Raw genomic sequence first — 27,231 nt, forward strand, 5'->3', positions numbered from 1 at the left:
GGGTTGAGCTGAAGCCTGTTCCTCCCCATCCAGACCCGGACTGCCTCCAGGCAATGGGACATCACGTCGAGGGCATCACTGGGGTGGTTTGGGGTTGAAATAAAAAGCTGGGTATCATCAGCATACTGATGATAACCAACTCTAAAACCACAAATGATCTCACCCAGAGGCTTCATATAGATGTTGAACAGGAGGGGCGAGAGGACCGATCCCTGAGGAACTCCACAAACGAGAGGCCTCAAGGTCGATCTCTGCCCCCCTGCCAACACCAACTGCGAACGTCCCAGAAGGTAGGAGGAGAACCACTGAAGAACTGTGCCTCCCACTCCCAACCCCCTGAGACGCCGCAGCAAGATACCATGGTCGATGGTATCAAAAGCCGCTGAGAGGTCTAACAGGACTATCATTCACCAGCGTGACCAATGCCATCTCCGTGCTGTACCCGGGCCTGAAACCCGATTGGTACGGGTCCAGATAATCAGCTTCCTCCAAGAACAACCTCTCAACAACCTTCATGAGATACTACCCTAAGGGGGGGTAGTAATGATGCTGAATTGCTTCCCTTTGTTCATGATCTGCCAGACATTGGACTTGTGGAATCTAAATTCCTTGGATATAATTTTCTAATTTTTCCAGTCTGGTGAGCATAACCAATAATTTTATTTTTTATTTTTTTTAAGTTTTCAGAAATCTCCTTTGGTGAAGCCATGACACACTTGTACATACCTACAGTACAGTAAATACACAGAATTCTGTTGTTTAAATAAGGCAGGACTTCCCATACTTGCATCTGACTATCATCCTTGATTGAAATACCTGATTCTAAATTTTCCTTCAGATGAACTGATAATTCTAGAAGTACACATACATTTGCCACAAATATGTAGTTTTTCATCATTTTCCTCAGTAATAGGCATTTCTGATAAGAGAATTGGGCAATGCAAAGATTATATGTGGTCTTCCTTGTCATTTCACTTTTCATCTAAAGGAGAGACAATCCTTTATAAGATATTCTGAGATACCAGTGCAAATATAAATATAAACAAACTTACAATAGGTATGTAAATTACTTTGAAAAGCAAAATATTAAACCTTGTATATTATGCATAATGTTACTGTCAATACTAGGAAACATTCTAGGAAAAGTCTGGGCTGACTTTGTAATGTCTCTGTGGTTTTCAGAGTACCTAAAAAGCAGTCAAGATGACTTGGAGCCTTTTCAAAAAACATCCCAAACCTGAACCCATAATAGCAGTTACTACAGGTGGTCCAATACCTCCTACCACTACAGTGGCATCAGCAGTCTCCCAGGAAAATGCAACACAGATCTCAAGTACGGAGGACAATTTTGCAAAATTTAAAGAAAAGCTTATGAATGAAATAAAGCGTATACCTTGTAAGTAACATGATCTTATTTTGGATGTATCTGGTATCAATATAGTTCTGGGTCTAATTGTTCCATCCTTGCCTTTTCTAATATTTTGCATATCTGTATAATGCAAAAGTTAGACGCCCACTTACCCTCCTTCCCCTTTTATTATCAGTTGCAAGAAATATAATTATTTATTGGATTAAAGAGACCAAACTACTAAAGGATCTTTCTTGAGAAAAGTTGAAGATGGGCCTGAAATACTTTTTTTTTCATTTAGTGAAAAGAGACAGAAAAAAATGAGAAAGGACTTATTAGAAAGGCTATGTTAATCTAATGGTAGTTTTAAGGTGAGGTAATGTATAGTACGTAATTTGATGCAAACATATTGACTTAATATTTAACAAGTCACCTGAGGTGATGACTCTGTTTATAAAAAATCAAAGAGGGGAAGAAATGTTCTACATTGGGAAAAGGTTCTGCATTGGAAATAGATTATCCAAAGGATCTGCCATTTGAGCAGCAACATTCATAAATGTTCCTAATTTATATCCCTTCCCAATCTCAGTTTGTGCAGCAGTGATGATGTAAGTTTTAGCAGAGATTGATTCTGCACTTAAATAATTACCCCAATTTACTTGGCTACTGTATTGTATCTTTGTTTCTTTAAATATGTTTTCAATAGTTGCTTTTAATGTTTTGATCTAAATTGTGTAGGTGACCCTGAATTGGAAAATATATAAAAAAATGCCATTTTAAAAAAATAAGTTGGTCACTGCAAAATGTGAGAAGAAGCCATCTGCAAAGAGCCTGTCCCAGGTAGTTGAGGCAGCTTCACCCTCTGGAAGTCTTAGAGGAGTTGCTTCAGAATCTTCCTCTGCCATCTCTCCTCGCATTTGAAGTCACAGCCATGGGCAGAAATGGCTTGGGTCTGCACAAAGAGTGCAAACGTTTCCTTAAAAGGATGTGCACAGCCTTAGAAATGACATTTGCTGGCTGTACGTGTAATGTAAACCTCCAGCACTTCCTGCTACCCCTTTCCTCACATTCTGCATTTATTTTCACAGTGCCGCCATGGGCCCTTATTGCCATTGCTGTCGTTGCCGGATTGTTGCTGCTGACCTGCTGCTTTTGCATCTGCAAGAAATGCTGTTGCAAGAAGAAGAAGAACAAGAAGGACAAAAAGGGGATGAAAAATGCTATGAACATGAAAGATATGAAAGGCCAGGTGAAAATATATCATTGGATGAAGACCAGTTAGGAAACTGCAGTTATTTAAGATATGGGGGGAGGGGGGGAGAGAAGCGCTCATGTTTCTGGTGGGCTTACCTAGAGTGGCCATAAAGATTGATCTGCCTTAAAAAAATATTTTTGTTGTTGTTGTTAGCTGCGAAGTCGTGTCCGACCCATCGCGACCCTATGGACAACATTCCTCCAGGCCTTCCTGTCTTCTACCATCTTCTGGAGTCCATTTAAGCTCACGCCTACTGCTTCAGTGACTCCATCCAGCCACCTCATTCTCTGTCGTCCCCTTCTTCTATTGCCCTCGATCTTTCCCAGCATTAGGCTCTTCTCCAGTGAGTCCTTCCTTCTCATTAGGTGGCCAAAGTATTTGAGTTTTAGCTTCAGGATCTGGCCTTCTAAAGAGCAGTCAGGATTGATCTCCTCTAGGACTGACCGGTTTGATCGCCTTGCAGTCCAAGGGACTCGCAGGAGTCTTCTCCAGCACCATAGTTCAAAGGCCTCAATTCTTTGGCGCTCAGCCTTTCTTATGGTCCAACTTTCACTGCCATACATTGCAACTGGGAAGACCATAGCCTTGACTATACGCACTTTTGTTGACAGGGTGATGTCTCTGCTTTTTAGTGTGCTGTCTAGATTTGCCATGGCTTTCCTCCCCAGGAGCAAGCGTCTTTTAATTTCTTGGCTACAGTCCCCATCTTCAGTGATCTTGGAGCCCAGGAAAACAAAATCTGTCACTACCTCCATTTCTTCCCCATCCATTTGCCAAGAATTGAGAGGGCCAGATGCCATGATCTTGGTTTTCTTAATGTTAAGTTTCAACCCAAGTTTTGCACTCTCCTTCTTCACCCGCAACAAGAGGCTCTTTAGTTCTTCTTCACTTTCTGCCATTAGAGTGGTATCATCTGCGTATCTTAGGTTGTTGATATTTCTTCCGGCAATCTTAATTCCAACTTTTGATTCATCTAGCCCTGCCTTTCTCATGATGTACTCTGCATATAAGTTAAATAGGCAGGGCGACAGTATACAGCCTTGCCGGACTCCTTTCCCAATTTTGAACCAATCAGTGGTTCCGTGTCCAGTTCTCACTGTTGCTTCTTGACCCGCATATAGGTTTCTCAAGAGACAAATAAGATGGTCTGGTACTCCCATCTCTTTAAGAACTTGCCACAGTTTGTTATGATCCACACAATCAAAGGCTTTAGCATAGTCAATGAAGCAGAAGTAGATGTTTTTCTGGAACTCCCTAGCTTTCTCCATTATCCAGCGTATGTTGGCAATTTGATCTCTAGTTCCTCTGCCTCTTCGAAATCCTGCCTGTACTTCTGGTAGTTCTCGATCCACATACTGCTGAAGTCTAGCTTGTAGGATTTTAAGCATGACTTTACTAGCATGAGAAATGAGTGCAATGGTGCGATAGTTTGAACATTCTTTGGCACTGCCTTTCTTTGGAATTGGAATGTAAACTGATCTTTTCCAATCCTGTGGCCACTGTTGAGTTTTCCAAATTTGCTGGCAAATTGAGTGTAGCACTTTTACTGCACTGTCTTTTAAGATTTTGAATAGCTCAGCTGGAATACTGTCACCTCCACTAGCTTTGTTGTTGCTCAGCTTTTCTAAGGCCCACTTCACCTCACATTCTAGGATGTCTGGCTCGAGGTCAGTGACCACCTCATTGTGATTATCTGGGACGTTAAGCTCATTCTTGTATAGTTCTTCTGTGTAATTTTGCCACCTCTTCTTAATCTCTTCTGCCTCTGTTAGGTCCCTGCCATTTTGGTCCTTTATCATGCCCATTTTTGCATTAAACGTTCCCTTCATCTCTCCAATTTTCTTGAAAAGATCTCTGGTCCTCCCTATTCTATTGTTTTCTTCTATTTCTTTGCACTGTTCATTTAAGAAGGCATTCTTATCTCTTCTAGCTATTCTCTGGAATTCTGCATTCAATTGGGCATATCTATGTTTTTCTCCCTTGCCTTTCGCTTCCCTCCTTTCCTCAGCTATTTGCAAAGCTTCCTCAGACAGCCATTTTGCTTTCTTGCATTTCTTTTTCTTTGGGATGGTTTTGGTTGCTACCTGTTGTACAATGTCGCGAACCTCTGTCCATAGTTCTTCAGGCACTCTGTCTATCAGATCTAATTCCTTAAATCTATTTGTCACCTCTACTGTATATTCAACAGGGATATGATTTAATTCATACCTGAGTGGCCTAGCGCTTTTCCCTACTTTCTTCAGTTTAAGCCTAAACTTTGCAAGGAGAAGCTCATGGTCTGAGCCACAGTCAGCTCCTGGTCTTGTTTTTACCGACTGTATAGAGCTTCTCCATCTTTGGCTGCAGAGCATATAGTCAATCTGATTTCTGTGTTGACCGTCTGGTGATGTCCATGTGTAGAGCCGTCTCTTGGGTTGTTGGAAAAGAGTGTTTGCTATGACCATCGTATTCTCTTGACAAAATTCTATCAGCCTGTGCCCTGCTTCATTTTGTACTCCAAGGCCAAACTTGCCTGTTATTCCAGTTATCTTTTGGCTTCCTACTTTAGCATTCCAATCCCCCATGATGATAAGGACATCATTTTTTGGTGTTAGTTCTATAAGGTGCTGTAGGGCTTCATAGAACCGGTCAATTTCATCCTCTTCAGCACTGGTGGTTGGGACATAGACTTGGATTACTGTGATATTGAATGGTTTGCCTTGGATTCGAACTGAGATCATTCTGTCATTTTGAGGATTGTATCCCAGTATTGATTTTCCTACTCTTTTATTGACTATGAAGGCTACTCCATTTCTTCTGAGGGATTCTTGCCCGCAGTAGTATACCTGATGGTCATCTGAATTAAATTCACCCATTCCTGTCCATTTTAGTTCGCTGATACCTAAGATGTCAATGTTCAGTCTTGTCATCTCTTGTTTGACCACGTCCAGCTTTCCTTGATTCATGGATCTTACATTCCAGGTTCCTATGGAGAAAAAATCTTTACAGCATCGGACTTTCCTTTCACCACCAGACATATCCACAGCTGAGCGTCCTTTCGGCTTTGGCCCAGTCGCTTCATTCTTTCTGGCGCTACTAGTACTAGCCCTCTGCTCTTCCCCAGTAGCATATTGGACGCCTTCCGACCTGAGGGGCTCATCTTCCAGCGTCATATCGTTTTGCCTTTTGGTACTGTCCATAGGGTTTTCATGGCAAAGATACTGGAGTGGGTTGCCATTTCCTTCTCCAGTGGATCACGTTTTGTCAGAACTCTCAGCTATGACCTGTCCGTCTTGGGTGGCCCTGCACGGCATAGCTCATAGCTTCATTGAATTACGCAAGCCCCTTCGCCACGACAAGGCAGTAATCCATGAAGGGGTAAAAAAATATACCAAACCAGAAATAAATTAGAACAGGAGGGATAGAAAAGTTTATTGTAGTTTTAGTAGTCAGTGATTACTCTTAAAAAAACAACAGAAGAGGTAGAAGATCAGGATATTATGTCAGGTTGAAGAATTCAGAAACTAAGAATGATAGGCACTGTTTCAGGTGACAAAATACATATTCTGACCTTTGCTCCCTCTTTTTTTCTGAGCATTTTTTTTCATAAAACCAGTTGCTTTTTTTCTGTATTTGATACAACAAAGGTCACTTTATTTTATTGTCCTATAATCTTACTTTACTACAATATCATAGTTTAATTTTAGTATGGCTTTACTACAGTATTACAATTTAATTTAATTTTACTTTATTATTTTATTTTAGCACAAAATATTATGTTGCTATTATTTTGGCAGTCAGTTTCTACTATAATGGCAAAAATAAGGATACATTTCCTTCCTTAGAAACCAGGGGCTTCTAATTCCATTTGTAATGAATATTTTAAAATATTTATTGTCAGAAACCTACAGTTCTCAATTGTATATATCAAACATTTCTTTATGTATTATTTATTTATAAATTTATAAAATTTATTAATTATCTGAATTCCAAAAATACAGTAAGTAGTATATAAGTAAATGTAATACAGAATTAATATAAAGTACACATATTTTTCAAACATTTTTACAAGTGACCAATTTATAAATTTTGGAAGCAATGAAGTGGTTTTTTTAATCTACTTCTTTTGCATATATTTTATTTTTTTCTTAAATTAATCAAGGGTCTTTCTAGGAAAATAACTGCTTTTTTCTTTTGCCTCAGAATTTGTCAAAACATTACATTTCTTAGCTTGTGAGAAAGCATAATAAGGAACTCAGCTTCTGCTATACAAAAATAACTTCTATGTAACCTAGGAATGCGATATTCAGTGTCTCCAGCTATTAGAGGAAATATGGGATATAGATCAGGGGTGTCAAACTGCCGGACTGTGGGCCGGATGCCTCACGGCGAAACCGCACCCATCTCATTGCCAGCAATGGAAAAAAAAGTCACTATATGTCGCAACACATCACATGATATTGCGAGTTTGACACCCCTGATATAGTTTAAAACTAACAGTAGTATTTGAAGTAGATCCTTTTGTGCTTGCAGTATCAAGCACTGTGATCTTGAGGCTATTCACAACAATTTAGCTTTCAGCCTGTTTGTTTTTTGGTTCCTCAACTACCCATTAACTACCCTTAACATTTCTGGCAAAGTTGAGGTGGTTGTTGAGCTGGGAAATTTGGCCAACTCTAGTCTGACACCGCAAGGAATCAAGTCAGATTAAGTAACAATGTAGGCAAAAAAAAAAGATGTACCAACACAAGCCCTTCTAAAAGTAGGTTTTCATTTGGCAGCAATCTTTAATAAAGAAAGTCAGAGTTTCCATATCAAGAAAAGCATCATCATTCTGGCTATTGAATAGTGACTCTGTGGAAAATGTGGTGCTGTCAAGAGGATATTTTTTATCAGAGAGTGACTGGGAATTCCCACAATTCAACACTTCTCAACAGAGCCATGTGGGGAAAGCTACACTATAGAAATCTGGGAGTCAGTCTTCTCATAAAGAGAACATAGTCTCAGCTTTCTTTCTGCTGAAATTGGGATGGTTGTGACAATATAATTAGAGAACCAGTTTGGTGTAATGGTTAAGGCACCAGGCTAGAAACTAGTCCCACCTTAGGCACAAAGCTAGCTGGGTGATCTTGGGCCGGTCACTTTTTCTCAGCCTTAGGTAATGACAAACAACTTCTGAAATTCTTGCCAAGAAAAGTGCAGGGACTTGTCCAGTCAGTCTCCAAGAGTCAACACTGACTCAAAGGGACCAAAGAAAAGGACAGCAAAATTAGGCACATCATTAGCTATATTCAGGCATTCAGAATTCCAGAACTCTCCACGCTTTTGTAGATAATTGCCTATTAAGCATGATTGGCTGGAAGAGAAAAACAGTAATGCATGCAATCTGTGGGTCTTTCAATAAAGACCCTGCCTGGCTCATAATGAAGCCAGTGGCAGAAACAGTTGAAAATGCAAAGGTATTTTGTGGCGTATTTTTTCTTCAATGTGCAGTATAAGTAGGAGACTAATATTTGTATGACATTGGCAGCAGCAGAGCTTATCTTGGATGCTTACCTGAGAGTGCTTCAGATTTAAGAATGCCCGAATAGAGTTATTCAGTATTTTATTTCATGCAAGCACAGTATTATGTGGATGGTATGTATTTTCTGGATAGATGCTTGGTTATATCTTCCAGATTTCTAACCATAGCAAAGTAAAAATAGGAAAATAGAAACAGGCAAGTTTCAGGCAAGTATCTTTTTTATCCCTTCCTATTGGAGGTTGCAGTGGTTCGAAGTCTAACTTATCTAACCAGTATGTTTTGGGGAGTATAGCCTATAGCATCTGTCTAATATTTACATATAAAGGAAAGAGATGGAGGATATTGTTATAAATGTATCCCCAACACCAAGATGAGTTTGATAGGCCTTTCTGTTAGTCTTATTTATAACCAACACTCTTTTCCCCATTAGAGCTATGGTTCCATTTTAGTCTGTTGAGATAACATAGATGGAAAATGATCACTCACAAAAAGCACAAGAGGATTTATGCAAGGATGGTCTCAGGAAGCAATTTGTCAAAGACCATCCATAAAACTCATAAAAAATTTCTTATGTAGTATCTCATCTCAGTAATTCCATTATTTTATTGTTCAGAGTTATAATACCTGTTTTATAAGCATAAATCAGACTAGTTCAATAGCAAATCACATTAGCAATTAATCTTGAAAAACATCAGGGTATGAATGGTGATGGCTTCTTCTTTCATATATGGATACTTTACTTTAATAATGTGGAGAAACATTTGGTAGTCCATCACTCAATTAATCAGGCAGTAATCAGAGTTGTTTGACTGCAAGATGGGCAGCTTCTAAATTTAATAAATATATACATTTGGCATGACATACTCTAAGGATGCAGAACTCCAATCTTTTTCTTTATTTAAATTGCCCTGTTGTTTAGCTGTTGTAGCCAGTTTTGAGCTGGATTCTCTCTCTACAAAGGGTTTCCTCAGTTGAGGCATGAATTAGTTCTCTTACCAAACCATACAATAAAATACTAACCTCATTTTAATAAAGAGATATATAACTGCAGATGGACTGTAATTCCCATCCTGTCTCACCATTCAGTATTGACCATGTAATTTAAGATTGAGCTTAGAGTTGTTGAAAGCAGGAAGCCATTTACTAGTCATTCCTGATTTAGGATCACAGACTTGAAAATATATTGGAGATCATCTAATCAAGCTTGCTGCTCAGCACACATCTGCAGTATAAAATATAGCTACAACTTCCTTGACAGAGTCTAGGCCATTTTCTTATGCTGAAAAATATTTCCTGTACTATTTCCAACTGCTATTTTTAGTCCTGCCCTTTACAACAATAAAGAGCAAGTTGCTCCGTTTTCAGATATTTGCAGATCCCTATAAACTGAATCCTTTTCTCTGGCCTAATCGTATTGTGGATGTATGTTTTTACAGGCATACAAGAATAGGTACTCGTAAATTCCCTGAAGAATTGCAGAAGGCCCCAGAAGATGTATGAAAAGTTAGTGTTATGAATCACATCTCTAATTACTAATGAATTCATATCGCATAAAAGGCATAAGGATTAGTGATGGACTGGATTCTTTATATGTTGTGGACCCAGTTTTGACTTCTGGTATTTTCAATGCCTGAGACCATGGCAAGCTATCAAACAGAGAAGACAACACATGGCTGAATTGGATTTAACCCAGCTTCCTAAGAATAGAAACCATCTGGTTGTTTTGTTTACATTTTTTCCCTTTAAAAGCCAAAGGACTGAAGGCTTTTATGTCCATGACCTCTGTCTCTATGAAATGAGCATGTTCCAAATTAAGTCAACGTTTATGCAATCTACAGTTTATGAAATAATACTCATATTCTATTAAATTAGAATTTCCAGTTCTCATCACTGTGTTATTCATATCTGAGCAAATATTAATTTCAACATCCAAGATTTCAGAGAGAAAATTGTTGTGGTTATTAGTGTGGGATATCTAAATACATCAGGGATTGAGATTTACAACCCTCAAGACATTATTTTTAAGTAAACAGGAACTATGGTAAAGATGACTACTAAAGGCAATTAAATTTCACAAGACATTTTCAGTTAGGCCCTCCAGTCATAGTAAGAACAGTTCAAGATTCACAAATGGAAGTTGTGACAAACTGTAAGGAGAACAAACACTTTCCTTTGCCGCGACTATTTTGCCCCAATTTTTATCAAGGAAGACTGCCAATAGCAAAAGATAGCAAGAATGCTTTTCTCCTCTCTAACCTTTGCAAGTCGAGAATCTCACTTGGCTAGATCATTGCAACTATGTGTCTTTTCTTTGCAACTTTATTTTTCATTCTTGTTCTTCATAAAGGGCCTTTCTAGTCACAGGATAGGTCATCCTTGAGAAACTAATTGGTTGTGTTTTCTCTGTCTCTTTCTCTCTCTTCCCTTATGTATTTCTGTGCTTTTTTTTTTTTGGGCTTCCAGAGAAACACAGGTCTACTAATACCTTCAGTATTCTTTTATGGCGCTATTTACCATTAAACATAGAAGATGAAATTGGCTGATATAAAACACTATCTTTTGTTTCTCTGATTGGATTAAATGAAACTGAATGCAAAAAATAGTGATGTGCCTTAAGCCAAAACAAGATACCTTGATAAAAAAAACTTTTTGAAAATGATCTCCCCAAAGCAGGGCACTTCAGTTTTGAAGCAAGACCTACTTATGTATTTTTACCATGCTCCTTGTTGAGGGCCTTACACTTGCTTTTACAGGGATACAGTATTACAATGGAAGCGAGAGCTCTGTTTCCATTAGTTTCTTTGGGAAATTAGAAAATATTAGAATATTAGATAGAACTTATTCTATCTGGGGTACCCATCCTTTTTATAGTGCGCCTTAAAAGGTGTGGAATCTACAGTTTCTCAGGAGTACTGTGTGGTGCTGATAATTTGTAAAGTTTTTGTGTCTATAATGCCCTTCTCTTCCTTTTCTGTGCTCTCTTGGTCATCCTTCTGTGTTGTTCTGTCTCCATCTTTTCTGACTAACCTGGATGTCAACACACGGTAGGTCCAATTCAAATGTCAACTCCCTTTGAGGCACAAAAGGGACAAGGGAAGAGGGTTTATGGGAATTAGTCAACAGTGGGCCCACATTCCATACTTAGACTTTGTATAAATTATAGAGTTAAACTTGATGTTATACTTTAACTGAGAAAGATTTTTTTTAAAAAAAATCTTTAATTTCTAGTTAAGAAAATTTATAATTAGCTAATCAGAATGAGGTCCAATCCAAATACAAGGTGCACTAACTGAAATAGACAAAATCTTTTATTTGGTTATCTGTATATCTCATCAAAGCTGAAGCTCTGCCTGAGTTGAATTCATGGAAGAAGCATCAAAAAGGCTTCTCAGTGACACTATGAAGGTCTAGGTATGACAAGTAAAATACTGAAAGAATTATCCAGCATTATTGGCCTGTACATGCTTGCGAGACATTCTGTTCTCAATACTACCATATTGAGAACAGACATTAGTATTTATTTAACCAACTTTAATAAAATGTAATTTAGAAGTATGAGAAAGAATAATGAATGTGTGCTTTGGATAGCCTGCATGCATATGCATGTATGAGTGTTTGAATCTCTTTAAAAATTAAGAAAGAAATCATTGGGGTTATTTAAGATTTCTGTTTATTTGGCAATCCCTTCAATGAATTTCTTTATGGGCAGTGCATATGTAAACTGCTTTGTCTGCCTTGGCTACTCCATTTCTCATTGATTTCTCATTAGAGATTGGTGTCATTTGCTAACATACAGTAGCTGGCTTCTTCCAGGATATGGATACATTTGACCATGTTGGCTGAGGAACCCAGGAAATTGCCCACTAAAATATTTAGTAGCTGCTAGACAGGAGAAAGCAGAATTACACTAATACCACTGTTGCAGCGCTTTCCCTGAAAAATTGTAGAATTCAAAATTGCTGATTAGATAAGAATTTAGGAGTCAATTATATGTAAGATAGTTTGCCTTTAAAAAAACAACCATTGAAGTATTCAAGCTGTATCCTTCACTAAATCTATCAACAAAGAAGAAATAGATTCTCTGTGCATTTGATATGTGTATGAGAGGAATAAAAAAGTTGCATGTTAGTTTTCTAAATTAAAGTTATGAAGAAACTCACTTCCCCCTCCCCTTTTCATTTGGCCTGGAAATCCATGCTTCTATTGCTATGGTAAATCTGAGTTTCTATACTAACATAAGGTATTGTGTATGTGTGTGTGCCTGTATGTGAAAACAAGGCTCTTGATGCATAGTCACTCTTTATGGAATCATGTGTTCCTGTTCCTTTTCTAGAACAAACAGGATGATGATGATGATGATGGAGATGGTGATGAGGAAGGAGAAGAGGAAGAGGAAAAGGAGCCCGAGAATCTGGGCAAGCTGCAGTTCTCCCTAGATTATGATTTCCAGGCTAACCAGGTAATGTATACACATTAATAAATGTAAATAAGAGAAATTTCATTCCAACTTCCTCCACTGGGAGTGATAATGAGGACTGAAGTTTTAAAATTCTTAAGAAAATAGACTTGGAATTGCTGCCAGGCCTTGGGTAGCTCTAGACCAGCTTGAAAATAGCACTAATAATACAGGAATCAGCCTGATGGCGGGAAGGAGTATGGAGACCCAGAGAAGAGTAGTGCACAGAGATGTTGATTTGAAGCATTAATTGGTTTCTCTGAGTACTGGAAGCTTAAGTACTGGGAGTCTATTTTTAGAGTTCCTTATTAGGTAAACTCCTGGGGTGTATGCAGTTATCTGTGACAAATATTCATCATACATAAAAGGTACTAAGGTTCTACATCTTGTTATCTTAGTAGGTAAACAATAGCTCAATCTATTGTTTTTATTCTATTTCAAATTCCATTTCTTTCTTTTCAAGGACTGAGTATATATACTTTTGATAGTGCTGTGACCATAATATCATGAAAGAGATACCAGATGACATCTCTCTATCTAGAAGGCAAATTCCTAGGAATTCTTGATAGAGCAGGTGAATGGCTCACCTGAATATTTCTAAACTGCAATTTGCACAACTCATGAGATATTAGAATAGATTTTCCATTTGTCCTAATCAATCATATGCTTTTCTTTAAATGAAGTTCAATGTAGCATTAACAGCTCCATCCCCTTCCTCCAAATAACAGTAAAGACGATTAGGAACTGGATAGTAATATAAGTGAGACGTATGTTAAAGATAGGGGGACTAAATCAGATAGTTACCTACTTTGATTGGAACATGCTATTTCAAACCATTTTTTTTCTTTCCCAACAGCTCACAGTTGGAATCCTCCAAGCAGCTGAACTCCCGGCATTGGACATTGGAGGTACGTCTGATCCTTATGTCAAAGTCTTCCTACTTCCAGACAAAAAGAAGAAGTTTGAGACCAAAGTACAAAAGAAGACCCTCAATCCAACATATAATGAGACTTTTGTCTTTAAGGTAAGATCTCTAACCTGCATATTCTTTGTTTGATTAGTATGTTGGCCTTCAAAATAATTTTGCCTTCAAAATAATTTCTATACATCAGTGATCAACACCCAGCCTCACCCCAAATGGAACGCAAAAGGGGAAGACTGGCCCGAAATGTTAAAGCTTAAGGTAGCAAAACTAATACTTGAAACTATATTAAATACCACTTTACAATGCCTTGGTAAGGCCACACCTGGAATATTGCATCCAGTTTTGGTAACCACGATGTAAAAAAGATGTCGAGACTCTAGAAAGGGTACAGAGAAGAGCAACAAAGATGATTAGGGGGCTGGAGGCTAAAACATATAGGGAACGGTTGCTGGAATTGGGTATGTGTAGTTTAATGAAGAGAAGGGTGAGGGGTGACATGATAGCAGTGTTCCAATATCTCAGGGGCTGCCACAAAGAAGAGGGAGTCAAGCTACTCTCCAAAGCACCTGAAAGCAGGACAAGAAGCAATGGACGGAAACTAGTCAAGGAGAGAAGCAACCTAGAACTAAGGAGAAACTTCCTGACAGTTAGAACAACTAACCAGTGGAACAACCTGCCTCCAGATGTGGTGAATGCTCCAACACTTGAAGTTTTAAAGAAGAGACTGGACAGCCATTTGTCTGAAATGGTATAGGGTTTCCTGCCTGAGCAGAGGGTTGGACTAGTTGACCTCCAAGGTCCCTTCCAACTACTACTTCTTTCTTCTTCTTCTTCTTCTTCTTCTTCTTATTATTATTATTATTATTATTATTATTATTATTATTATTATTATTATTATTATTATTATTATTATTATTATTATTATTATTATTATTATTATTGTTATTATTATTATTGTTGTTGTTGTTGTTATTATTATTATTATTATTATTATTATTATTATTATTATTATTATTAAACAATAGAAGACAGTAGTTCTATAATAGCCTACCAATAAATGAGAAAGAGTATTGAAACTTAATGGAGAAAAAGAGTAAGACGTTTGAAAATTTAATAGCAAGAATTAAAATGGCTAGCAGGTTTCAACACTGCCAGGATACTGAAAAAGCTGACTAAACAATACGTGACCCTAGCAATTATGTCTTAGGAAATAGATGTTAGTACCACTGTGATTAAATTCTCTAAAAAGTTTAGTTTTATGCATTGTGCTGTTAGTTATATGCTGTATGCCAATATACATGTTAGTAGCATTGTGATTAAATTCTCTAAAAAGTTTTCTTTTATGCATTACTGTATGCCAATGCATGTGATAGTGCTGTGATTAGTTATCTAAAAATTTTAGTTTTATGCATTTTACGCAGTTCATTTTGAAGAAGCAATCTCATTTGCTTCACTCAAGAAAAAATGCTACCAGTTTGTCTTGACAAAGCAGTTTAGGTGGCCTCTAAATTCTGTAGGGTAATGTTTTGGAATATGGACATAATATAAAGATGGACATAATATTTGTCAAGGCCAATACTGAAAGCTCTTCAGCCTTTACCTTTGAAAACACTACTCTCCTCTAGTTAGTGATGGGAGTGAGACATGCTAGCTAGGAACTTCTCCAAGACATCGTGGCTAGAAGACCTGCCTGCCTGCCTGCCTACCTACCTCCTAGTGCCCAGGAGCTTCACTCTGCCTTGGAAGCAAAGGATTGCCTCTATTACTTCATCCAACAGTTTTGAATTGAACCTTCACTGAAATAAAAACTCATTTGAAGTTTCATACACTCTCTAAGCATGTGAGAATATAAGCGATATTATGTTAGTATGACTTTCTGCTAAAGAGAAAATGGGCAGATCCATTTTTTCCACTATTTAATATGAATGTCTGTCTTTAAACCATTCATTAACATCTACAAGCCTTTTTTATTACTAGGAGAATAAATGGAATTTTAAAAATCCAGATATTAAGTATTATGCATTTTTTCTTCTTGTATTGCAAATTTTTAGTCCATTTTATTAAGCTGATTCTCATATTTACTCAATATACTAGAGGAGTAATTTTATTTTTAATTAGTAACCAGATTTTAATCATAATGCTTTCCTCCTTTAAAATTCAAAATATTTTGAAGACAATATATTATTTAAAACAGCAAATTAAAATCAATAGCAAAATAAGAAATAATTTGAGGCAAAATAAGCATCAAGTCAAGCCAAAGGAGAACAACCATTCTTTCTACACAAAGATCTAGTCATTTTTGTAAGGCTTTTAGATGCAGGGACATGGCTTAAAGTGTCCCTTTAAAGAGTAGTTTAAAGAAAACTCTTTACCAGTTTATCTTGAAAGGTAATGTGATGCTCTTGAAATCTTAAAAGTTGATTATTTCTTGAATGGTACTCTAAAGGGGAGCTTCCACCCTAAAACTAAACTAAGTACTTTAGTCTACCATTATTTCATAATAGTGAATATACTTGAAACCAAAGCCACTTGCTTCTACTTTTTGAAAAGTTGTTCCTTTCTTGGTACAAAAGTGGCTGACCATTTTTTGATCCTAGAATCAGAATGTGAATGTAAGTTTAGAAACACTGGATATCTTTATAATCTTTCAGGCATTTGTACTTTGTTTTCATTATTTTATTCCTCTTTTGCAAGGGCATTAATCAAATTTCATGAAATTAGGCAGCCTATATCACTAGACTAGATGAAAAGAAAGAAGTAGTCTCTTCTCTATTTCTTTGTTGTCATCTAGTGGAGAGCCAGGTTTTTTGCTCCCAAGGTAGGTTATGGCTACACAAGACCTTTCTAAAATGTTTATCAATGTTTCCTTTCAAATGCTAGAAATGCTGTATTACTGAAAAAGTTCTTTGACTTTGTTGTAACAGATTCCATACCAAGAGCTTGGTGGGAAGACTTTGGTGATGGCTATCTATGACTTTGACCGATTTTCTAAGCATGATATCATTGGGGAGGTCAAGGTACCCATGAATACTGTGGACTTAGGACAACCCATTGAAGAATGGAGGGATCTAGAGAGTGCAGAAAAAGAGGAAGTAAGTGTTTTCTCCACTTGCTGTTTGCGCTTCAAAGAACCTAAAGGTGGTAAAGTTTGCAAAAGTCTTGTGGTCTATCTACTTTGTAGGGGAGGTTGTCCTCCAAAACTAACAACTTTATATAATATGTTTTGTACTACAGCTCCCATTAGCCCCAGTCAATATGATGATAAGGTAATCTAAAAAGGCATCTGTTTGTAGAGCAATTCTGGGAAACTAAGTAATCTGGTTGTATCCTATGTACCTGGCAAAGGCAGATTCACTTTTCCAGCCAAAGGAAGAGTAACAGAATCAACAGTAGACTGCTGCTCTCCCACGTTTACCGTAAAAACTGCCCAAAAATAACACATTACAAATAAGATAGTTACATTTCTTTCTATCGCAGGCAGAGATAATTTATAAGACACAGTAGGCGCTTTGAGTTCATTGTTTTCCCAATTTCCCTCAACAGCCAGAAAAACTGGGAGACATCTGTATCTCATTACGATATGTACCCACTGCTGGGAAATTGACTGTCTGCATACTGGAGGCCAAGAATTTGAAAAAGATGGATGTTGGAGGACTTTCTGGTGAGTGAAAATCAACAAATACCGACTAGATGACACCTCTGAGCTATTCAGATATCTGTCAGTGCAAATAGTTCTTCAGGCATTCTGTAGTCAAAAAGACCATAAGAAATAAGAAATAATTAAGTAGATAAATAAGTAGATTAAGCAGATAAATAAATTAATTAATTAAATAAATAAATAAATAAAGTAGATAAATAAGTAGATAAATAAATAAATAATAAATAAGTAGCGATACAGAAACCTCAAATACTATTTGCTATCTAGTGTTTGCCCATGTATTTTTGTAGCTTGGTTAATATGCTTACTTTCTTTTGCAAAATCTTTGAGTACAAAGCTTCTTTAATTTTTTGACATGAAAACAGTCATCAGCGCATGTGCTTGCCAGAGAATTTTCATGAATAGCAGCTAGATTCCAAGGTACACAATGAACGTGGGCAAAAGGCTGAATGTGAAGGTAGCAGCACAACTGGAGCTTCTTGCCCATCTGTATTTTAAATTATACCTCCAGTTCCTTATTGTAATTTTCTCAACAAGAGGAAGAATCCAAGCACGTTCAGAGCAGGCACGACAGAAGGATATACAATCCCTGCCAATCAATAAACTTCATTTCTCCAAAACTCTTACAATAGTAAAGTTAATTAATATGTTAATGAAATAGCTGGAAGCCAAAAACCAAGTTTGGAGAACACCAACATTGTAATATGCTAACTCTTAGCTACACATATTATCTACTTTTCAAATCATTCTGGCCTAGATGTTTTAAAAGCGGATAGACAGGGGGCCATATCGTTACCGGGAGGGCCGTCTCCGCTATTTGCAAGCGGTGAGGCGCTCCGACCCTCTGCTTCTTTCCCGAGGTTCCGGGAGCGAGGATGTGCAGCCTCCTGAGCTCCGGCTGGTGTACCTGAATGCCAGGTCCGTGGTTAACAAAGCTCCCCTTGTTAGGGATTTAGTTGAGGGTGAGCATGCGGACCTGGCCTGCATCACGGAGACTTGGTTGGGCCCAGAGGGTGGGGTCCCTTTGGTTGACCTTTGCCCACCAGGCTTCCGGGTGCTACACCGGCCTCGAGCTCTAGGTAGGGGTGGGGGTGTGGCGGTGATCATTAGGGAGACCTTATGTCCGCGGGAGACCACCGTTCCTCAGATAGTCGGGTGTGAGTCTCTCTTTGTGAGATTTGGTTCTGGGGCGCAGTTGGGCTTGCTGCTCGTGTACATTTCGCCTAGTCGCGCAGCGGCAGCCCTGCCCGAGCTGCTCGATATCCTCTCGGGGTTGGTGGTTGAGTTCCCCAAACTTATAGTTTTGGGAGACTTCAATCTACCATCCCTGGGAGGCTCATCTGAGCTCGCTCGGGAGTTCATGGCTTCCATGACGGCCATGGACCTGACGCAGGTAATTTCTGAACCAACTCATGAGGGAGGCCACACCCTTGACCTGATTTTTTTATCTGGACGGTGGTTGGATGATCTTGGTGGGGGCTTTCCATTTATTATGCCCCTGTCATGGACCGATCATCACCTCCTGCGGCTGGTCTTCCATTTTGCCACCCCCCGCCGTGGGGGTACGGAGCCAATTAGATGGTACCGCCCCAGACGCCTAATGGATCCTGATAGATTCCAAGCGGCGCTGGGGTCCCCACCTGCCTCCATTACTCACAACTCGGCGGATGCCTTAGTGGAAGCCTGGGAAAGGGCAGCCACTGAGGCACTTGACCGGGTTGTACCCTTGCGGCCCCTGACCCGGTGCAGATCCCAGCGAGCTCCATGGTTCTCCGCGGAGCTCCGGGAGATGAAGCGTCGGAAACGGGGCCTAGAGAGCTGCTGGAGGTCCAGCCGATCTGAACCCGACCGATTGCGGTTAAGAACCTACATTAGGTCTTATCTCGCTGCAATGAGGGAGGCGAGGTGTAATTACTTCTCCACCCTCATCGCGTCCGCAGATAATCGCCCGGCCGCCTTGTTTAGGGTGACTCGCTCCCTTCTTAATCAGGAGGTGAGGGAGGATCCCTTGCAGGGTCGTGCCGAGGAGTTTAGTCAACATCTGTCGGATAAAATCGCTTGGATTCGGACCGGTTTGGACTCCAGCTGGGCAGAGTCTGGCGATCAGGACACGGGCGGTCCTGTCAATGTTATCTGGGAGGAGTTTGATTCTGTGACCCCTGATGAAGTGGACAGGATTATGGGGAAGCTGAGTTCCACCACATGTTTATTGGATCTGTGCCCTTCTTGGCTGGTTTATGCAGCTAGGGAGAGGACACGAGGCTGGCTCCAGGCGGTTATATCTGCTTCTTTGAGTGAGGGTTATTTCCCCACCGTCTTGAAGGAGGCGGTGGTGAGACCTCTCCTCAAGAAGCCTGCCTTGGACCCAGCTGTATTGAACAACTTTCGTCCAGTCTCCAACCTTCGCTTTCTTGCGAAGGTTGCTGAGAGGACCAGCTCCCTCTGGTCCTGGATGAAGCGGATTATCTGGACCCTTACCAATCGGGTTTCAGGCCCGGGCACAGCACGGAGACGGCATTGGTCGCTCTGGTGAATGATCTCTGGAGGGCTCGGGATAGGGGATATTCCTCTGTCCTAGTCCTATTAGACCTCTCGGCGGCTTTCGATACCATCGACCATGGTATCCTGCTGCGGCGTCTCAGGGGACTGGGAGTGGGAGGCACGGTTTTTCAGTGGTTCTCCTCCTATCTCCTGGGACGCTCGCAGTCGGTGTTGGCAGGGGGGCAGAGGTCGACCCCTAGGACTCTCGCTTGTGGAGTTCCTCAGGGGTCGGTCCTCTCGCCTCTCCTGTTCAACATCTATATGAAACCGCTGGGTGAGATCATTCGTGGTTTTGGAGTTAGGTATCATCAATATGCTGATGATACCCAACTTTTTATTTCGACCCCAAACCACCCCAGTGATGCCCTCGCTGTGATGTCCCGTTGCCTGGAGGCGGTTCGGGTCTGGATGGGGAGGAACAGACTTCAACTCAACCCTGACAAGACTGAGTGGCTGTACATTCCGGCTTCCCGGGACACCTGGGATGTTCCATCTCTTTCTATGGGGGGTGAGCTTTTACCCCCTGTGGATAGGGCTCGCAACTTGGGAGTCCTCCTAGATTCACGACTCACTTTGGAGGATCATATAGTGGCCGTGACTAGGGGGGCTTTCGCCCAGGTTCGCCTGGTGCGCCAGTTGCGGCCCTATCTGGACCGGGAGGCCTTATGTACGGTCACTCACGCGCTCGTGACCTCTCGCCTAGACTACTGTAATGCTCTCTACATGGGGCTTCCCTTGAAGACTACTCGGAGGCTCCAACTGGTACAGAATGCGGCCGCGAGAGTTGTCTTGGGAGTTTCCCGGTACTCCCATGTTACACCTTTGCTCCGTGAGCTGCATTGGTTACCAGTTGTCTTCCGGGTAAGGTTCAAGGTTTTGGTTATGATCTTTAAGTCCCTACATGGCATGGGTCCGCGATACCTCGAGGACCACCTGCTGCCGGCGTCGACTCCCCTCCGCCCTGTGCGTGCCCACAGAGAGGGCCTCCTCAGGGTGCCTCCCGTCAAGGAATGTCGACTGGTGGCCCCCAGGGGGAGGGCCTTCTCTGTGGGTGCTCCGGCATTATGGAACCAACTGCCGGTTGAGCTCCGGACGGCATCAGACCTCCGATCCTTCCGTCGCGGGTTGAAGACCCATTTATTTGAACTAGCGGGTCTGGCCTGATGGGGGTATATGGGTTTTTATAGGCTTGTTATTTTTTATCATTCTTGTTTTAACTTGGGCATTGATTTAATTGTTTTTTAATTTTTGTATTGTTACATGCCCTGTGAACCGCCCTGAGTCCCTTTGGGAGAAGGGCGGTATAGAAATCTCAATAAATTAAATTAAATAAATTAAATTAAATTAATTAAGCCCAATTAAAACAATATTTTAAAAGCTAAAACCCCTTCAGTCCAGGCCTGATAGATCGAAAAACCAGGTTTTCAGGTCCCGGCGAAATGGACGCAGATCGGGGGTGGTCCTAAGTTCCACGGGTAAATCATTCCAGAGGGCAGGCGCGCCCACAGAGAACACTCTTCCCCTAGGAATAACCCACTGGCATTCCTTAACCGGCGGTATCCTGAGAAGGCCCTCCCTGTGGGAGCGCACGGGACGAAGGGAGCTTGATGCCGGTAGCAAGTGTTCCCTCAGATAACCCGGACCCAAGCCATTAAGGGCTTTATAGGTCATCACCAGCACCTTGATGGAGTTGTAAGATCACTTTCTCCTTTTTGAACATGTAAAGATACTGTTTCACCACCAAGGCAGAACTCTCATAATCTAGTAGAAGTAACTCTCACCAAAACTATAGTTTAAAATGATAGAATATGCAGGAAAAGTTCATTTCAGATGTTTGGCAACTAAGTATACAAAGTCTGGTTCTGAATGTCAGAACAAACCTGAGGGTTTTTTTTCCTGAATCTATTGAATGGTGATTCAAAAACTCTGTCCCTACAATGGACAATCCTTGAATACCCTGTTCTCTATAGTCTTTTTATGAACGACATCTCTTACCACTGAAATCCATTTTGGACCTATAAGGAAAATGGACTGCTTTTCTACATTTATGTTTTAAAAATAACATAAGGAAGAGTGCTGCTTTATACTGAATCCTGACAACTGCTATTTAACATTTTTTCTTATCACAAACTTGAATAAATAAATAAATAAAATAAAAACATATTTAAGCTAACTGTGTGTGGTCTGGTGACTCACTATCTGAATTCTTAGAGAATCTTGCAGTCATGGGTTTGAAAGATTTAAGGAGCAATGAATGGAACCTTTTGTCTTCTATGACTTAAAAAATCATGTTAACAAGGTTTACATTATTTCTTTTCTGCTTTCCAGTATTCATGCAAAGAAAGATAAAAGGAAAACATTTTTAAGCAGAAAGATTGTTTTAAAAAGAAGTAAACCAAAATTCTAACAAAGTAGGAAAGAAATAAAACACTGTCCTGGATCAAAGCAAGGAAAAGACTTAAAAAATAAGGAAATGGGGCAAGATAGGGCAAAAATCCACTCACTTGGACTGTTTTCTTGCAGATATGTCATTACCCAAACTAAGTAACATCATCTGTAAATAGGCTAAATAAATGAAATGAAATGAAATGTAAATAAATAAGTAAGTAAATAAGTAAGGCTTCCCTGGAGATCTAGAGAACAAGTTCTACAGTATAAATGTACTGAAGCTTGATGGACAGATATATCATCATTATATCAGAATCTTGCAGAAAACATAAGAACAGAAGCAGCAGCCTCCTGGATCAAAACTCTGGTCCATCTACTCCAGCAGCCTATTCTCACAATAACAAACGAACTACACAACAAGTGTCCCAGTAGAAGACTTCATATCCAGTCATTCTGCCATCAAGGTTAACAGCCATGAATACCCATGACTTCCATGAATTGGTCCAACCCTTTTTGAAATCAACCAAGCTGGCAGCCAGCACTATATCTTGTGGTAGCAAATTCCAAAGTCCAGTAACATATTCCATAAAACATTCTTTTCTCTGTTCTGATTATTGAAGGATTCAGCTTCATAGAGTGACCTCTGGTTCAAATACTTGGGGAAAAGGAAATTGTCCTTTCGTTCATTTTGTATATGACATCAACTCTCCGGATAGCCTGTGCTTGATGTTTTGTCTATATCTTTGAGTGGCTTATTTATGCATTTATCTAGTTTCAATTGTATATTCTTATGTTTCAGATCCCTATGTGAAAATTCATCTGCTGCAGAATGGCAAAAGGCTTAAGAAGAAGAAGACTACAGTCAAAAAGAAGACCCTGAACCCCTATTTCAATGAATCTTTCAGCTTTGAGATTCCCTTTGAGCAGATACAGGTTCCCATGTTTCTTATTTGAGGGTGTGGGATGATGCAGGCAGCTCCCAGAAAACTTTGGGTTGGCATATTTCTCCATTATCTCTGACTGCTTCACAAAGCACAAGGGGCAGATCCATAATCTGACACAGGCACTTCTCCATCAATGATGGTTGAACCTTGGAAGGGAAATGAGTTCAAATGGTGCCTCCACGATATCTTGAGTAACTTATCATTATGGCCTTGACATCATCCAGACAGTTGGCCATGCTTGATGGAAATGGTGATAGCTGAAATCTGACATATTTAGAGGGTGTGTGTTTGTAGCAGTTCTTGATTCCCTTTCTCCTTATTCCTTCTCCTTCCTTTATGCCCCTTTAATAAACGTTTACTTGGAATAAGATTGTACAGGGAACTTTTCAGCAGAGGAGGTTGAATATGAATCCATTGATCCTTATACATTATTCTGATACAGTATCAGACGGATCTTTTGTGGAGCTCAATAGGATAGAAATATTGTAAAGATTTAAGTTTAATTTATATATCTTCCTGAAGTCTCTACTAACTTTATACTGGGACCAAGGAAGGGAAATTATATATTGCATCTTTGTTTTAAAAATTTAGTGTTTTCCACTTGGTTATGTCCAAGTCTGTGATCATGCTGGTTGGGAACTTGGAGAATTAATAGTCTTACCACATACAGAGGATTCAGACTGGGGAGGTTTAAGTTTTTATAAAGGAGAGGTAGGCAGGCAAGCAAGCTGATTAGTTGGCTAGCTATTAAAGCTGTTGCCAAACATCTTTGCTGATGTTCTCAGTCATATTAACAATCCCTGAATCTCTCTCTCTCTCTCTCTCTCTCTCTCTCTCTCTCTCTCTCTCTCTCTCTCTCTCTCTCTCTCTCTCTCTCTCTCTCACACACACACACACACACACACACACACACACACACACACACACGTTCCTCTTGGGTTTAAATCTGTACTCTGAAAATCAGCATATAGAGCAGACATGTCAAACACAAGGCCCGGGGGCCGGATGGCCTGCGAAGCCATCCTGGAAACAGTGAGGGAATGGCCCCCACTGCCTTGGCCCTGACCCAGAGACCCTCCTTCTGCCAGAGACCCTTAGATCTGTCCCACTCCTGCCCAGGCCCCCATAGGCACTCTTGATGTGAACGATGTAGAGCCTGCCATGCCCACCCAGTAGGCCATACGCACTCTAGCCACACCCACCCAGTAGGCCATGCCCACCCTGGCCATACCCACCCGGCCCCCTGAGGGCAACCGCAATGCTGATGTGGCCCTCAATGAAATTGAGTTTGACACCCCTGAGGGACCTAGCTTTATCATGAAAATAATATTTCCTTTCTCTTTGGAGAAACATTGGCCTAGCTTCAGCCTGAAATGATATTTACATGAAGAATTCTTTCTACTTAAATCTTCTCATTGAAGATTTTCTTAATACTCTAAATATTTAATTTTATTAATTTAGTAAATGAACTATAACATGTATTATTCACTTTTTAATATAGTCATAGTGTGGGGAACAAAATAAGATTAAAATAATAAAATTAGAGCAAATGACTAGAATGATAACATTAAACCAACAGATTAAAATATTAAAACCAGAATGACAACAGCAACCAGGAATAAAGCAGCATCAATTCATGTAAAAGTCTGGATGAATAAATACATGTTTTCTAGTACCAGCCACAAGTGAAAAAATACTAGATTATATTTTCAAGATCCTCTTCTCTTTGCCCATGAATATTATCATAGATCTTACTAGCCAGCAGTGTGCTGCAGCTGCCAAAAAAGTCAAAGCACTCCTGGGCTGCATTAATAAAGGGATAGAATCAATATCACATGAAGTGTTAATACCACTCTATAATCCCTTGGTAAGATCACACTTAGAATATTGCATCCAGTTTTGGTCACTACAATATAAAAAAGATGTTGAGACTCTAGAAAGAGTGCAGAGAAGAACAACAAAGATGATTAAGGAACTGAAGGTAAAACACATGAAGAACAGTTGCAGGAATTGGGTATGAATGAAAAGAATGGACAAGGAGTAATAAGATAGCAGTGTTCCAATATCTAAAGGGCTATCACAAAGAACAGGGGGTCTACCTATTCTCCAAAGCTCCTGAAGGCAGGACAAGAAGCAATGGATGGAAACTAATCAAGGAGAGAAGCAACATAGAAATAAGGAGAAATTTCCTGACAGAACAATTAATCAGTGGGATGGCTTGCCTCCAGAAGTTGCAAGTGCTCTGTCACTAGAGATTTTTAAGAGATTAGACAATCATTTTTATGAAATGGCATAGGAACTCCTGCTTGAGCAAGGACTTGGACTAGAAAGCTTCCAAGATCCCTTCCAACTCTGTTATTCTGTTATTTTGTTAATTTGGCCTTACTAACCATCTCTGTTTTCTTGCTTCTCTCCAGAAAGTGCAAGTTGTAATTACTGTTCTGGATTATGACAAGTTGGGAAAGAATGAAGCTATTGGAAAAGTCTTTGTTGGCAACAATGCCACAGGCACAGAGCTCAGGCACTGGTCTGACATGCTGGCCAACCCTCGCCGCCCCATTGCCCAGTGGCACTCCTTGAAACCTGAAGAAGAGGTGGATGCAGCTCTTGGAAAAAACAAATAGGCAGCTCCATTTTCCAACATCACCTAATGAACATTCAAAGTGATCCAGAGCTATCAATACCTCAGTTAGGCAACATTTAGTTTTTGTTCTCTTTTCTAAGCTGCAACACTCTTTCTTTGATGGCTGCAAGGGAATCCGGATGAACTCAAGAGTATCCAGGAGGAAGTGGTTTAAAATCATGGTGGTTCCTTCTTTTTACATTCTTCCAAGTTGGTTTGCTGCATGTTCCACCATCTCTCTGTGTATTTTCTCTTCAAGTGTACAGCAAGCTTTTTACTTGGGTCTTCCTGAGACCACCACAAATAACAACACAAAACAGCTTTGCTTTTGCTTGTTTTGGGAGTTTCCTCCTTAAATGAGACCTTGTGCTACAGGATGATACCAGAGCCTGAAAATGTGAGATGACCAGATACACTGTGCTTGCTTTAGGAAAAAAAAAGCAAGGTGTATAAAAAGGCACTCCTGCAAAACTGTGTTCAGTGAGGTTTGGCCATTAGCCATCTATCAGGAATATTCGGGAAAAGCAATACTGGCACTGGGACATCTCTGAAGATGTGGATAAGTAGTGGATTAATTCTCTGTAATAAGAGGACTAAGGTTTGAAACATACAAGTTGCCAAATGATAATTGCCTGTAATAGCTATCTAATATAGTGGGCCTTCTGTTAACCTTTGAATTTTCTGTTCTTAATTAGAACAATGGAGCAGTACCAGGAGATCACTGGAGTATGAAATCTACAAATGCATGCTTCTGTGGAAGACAGAGTGCAAAAATGTCCTTTTTCTTGGGGGGGAAAAACCCAAACATTGTGGGATATTTATGTCGGGCTTCACAAGCTATCAATTTATGTGAATATTTCACTCTTTCTAAGATAGTCATCTAATTGGTAGCAGTGTCAAGCTTAGATGCATCAGAAAAAGCTACGTCAAGAGTTTCAGGCAGCTTTGCAAATCTGATAAAAATGATAGGCCTCGGTTGATTTGCAGACATTTGCTATCATGCCTTGTTACTGCCATCCTTTTAAAACCACAATAGACTTAAATCTGTTGAGTGTTACAGATTGATTGGTGGAAAATGTTTATTTTTATGAATTTGGAATTTAAATGATGTGAAGAAAATGCTTGAGACTGAGGACTGTGTTTTTTTAATGCTGAAGAGCAGGAACTTTTAGATGGTGATCGGTTAGAAACATCAGGAAGGTCCATCTAGTGGCTAGTAGAGTGCAATAAGTATCTTAAGAAAGCTTAATTTAGAGCTTAATTTAAAGAAAAAGTACTATCAGTTGGGAATTCCCCCTTGTCTCCCCCTCACCCCCCACCAGTCACATTTAATTAAGGGAGCAAAGCCAGAAATTAATGGGAAAGTGAATCCATTCCAATCAAGAGACCAAAGATACATCAAAAGCAACTGGGCCTTCTCTTGTCTGGCTGCCAAAACATTCATGATTTCTTTGCTAATCCCAGAAAGTCAAGCCATATTATCTTTGTTACCAAGTGCTTGCACTGATTTCTGACACACACACCCCCGCCCACCGCCTCTGTTTTTAATGTAATGCCAGATACAGATACCTTTTCAGACTGATGGTAGTG

The 27,231-nt window shown here is 39.9% G+C and overlaps 1 protein-coding gene across 1 annotated transcript; it reads left to right on the plus strand.

The window, feature by feature from the left end:
* Positions 1 to 1,203: 1,203 nt before the first annotated feature.
* SYT2 (synaptotagmin 2) lies at positions 1,204 to 25,642 on the plus strand (the record flags this gene model as incomplete). The annotated part of the gene is made up of 8 exons (XM_081322432.1): positions 1,204 to 1,396; positions 2,437 to 2,597; positions 12,440 to 12,565; positions 13,419 to 13,586; positions 16,412 to 16,579; positions 17,031 to 17,148; positions 22,874 to 23,007; positions 25,436 to 25,642. The coding sequence occupies 8 exons, from the start codon at positions 1,204 to 1,206 to the stop codon at positions 25,640 to 25,642; spliced, it is 1,275 nt and encodes a 424-aa protein (XP_081178558.1).
* Positions 25,643 to 27,231: the final 1,589 nt, after the last annotated feature.

Source organism: Vipera berus (genome assembly GCF_964194415.1).
Source record: "Vipera berus genome assembly, chromosome: 3".
In the NCBI taxonomy this organism is placed as follows: domain Eukaryota; kingdom Metazoa; phylum Chordata; class Lepidosauria; order Squamata; family Viperidae; genus Vipera; species Vipera berus.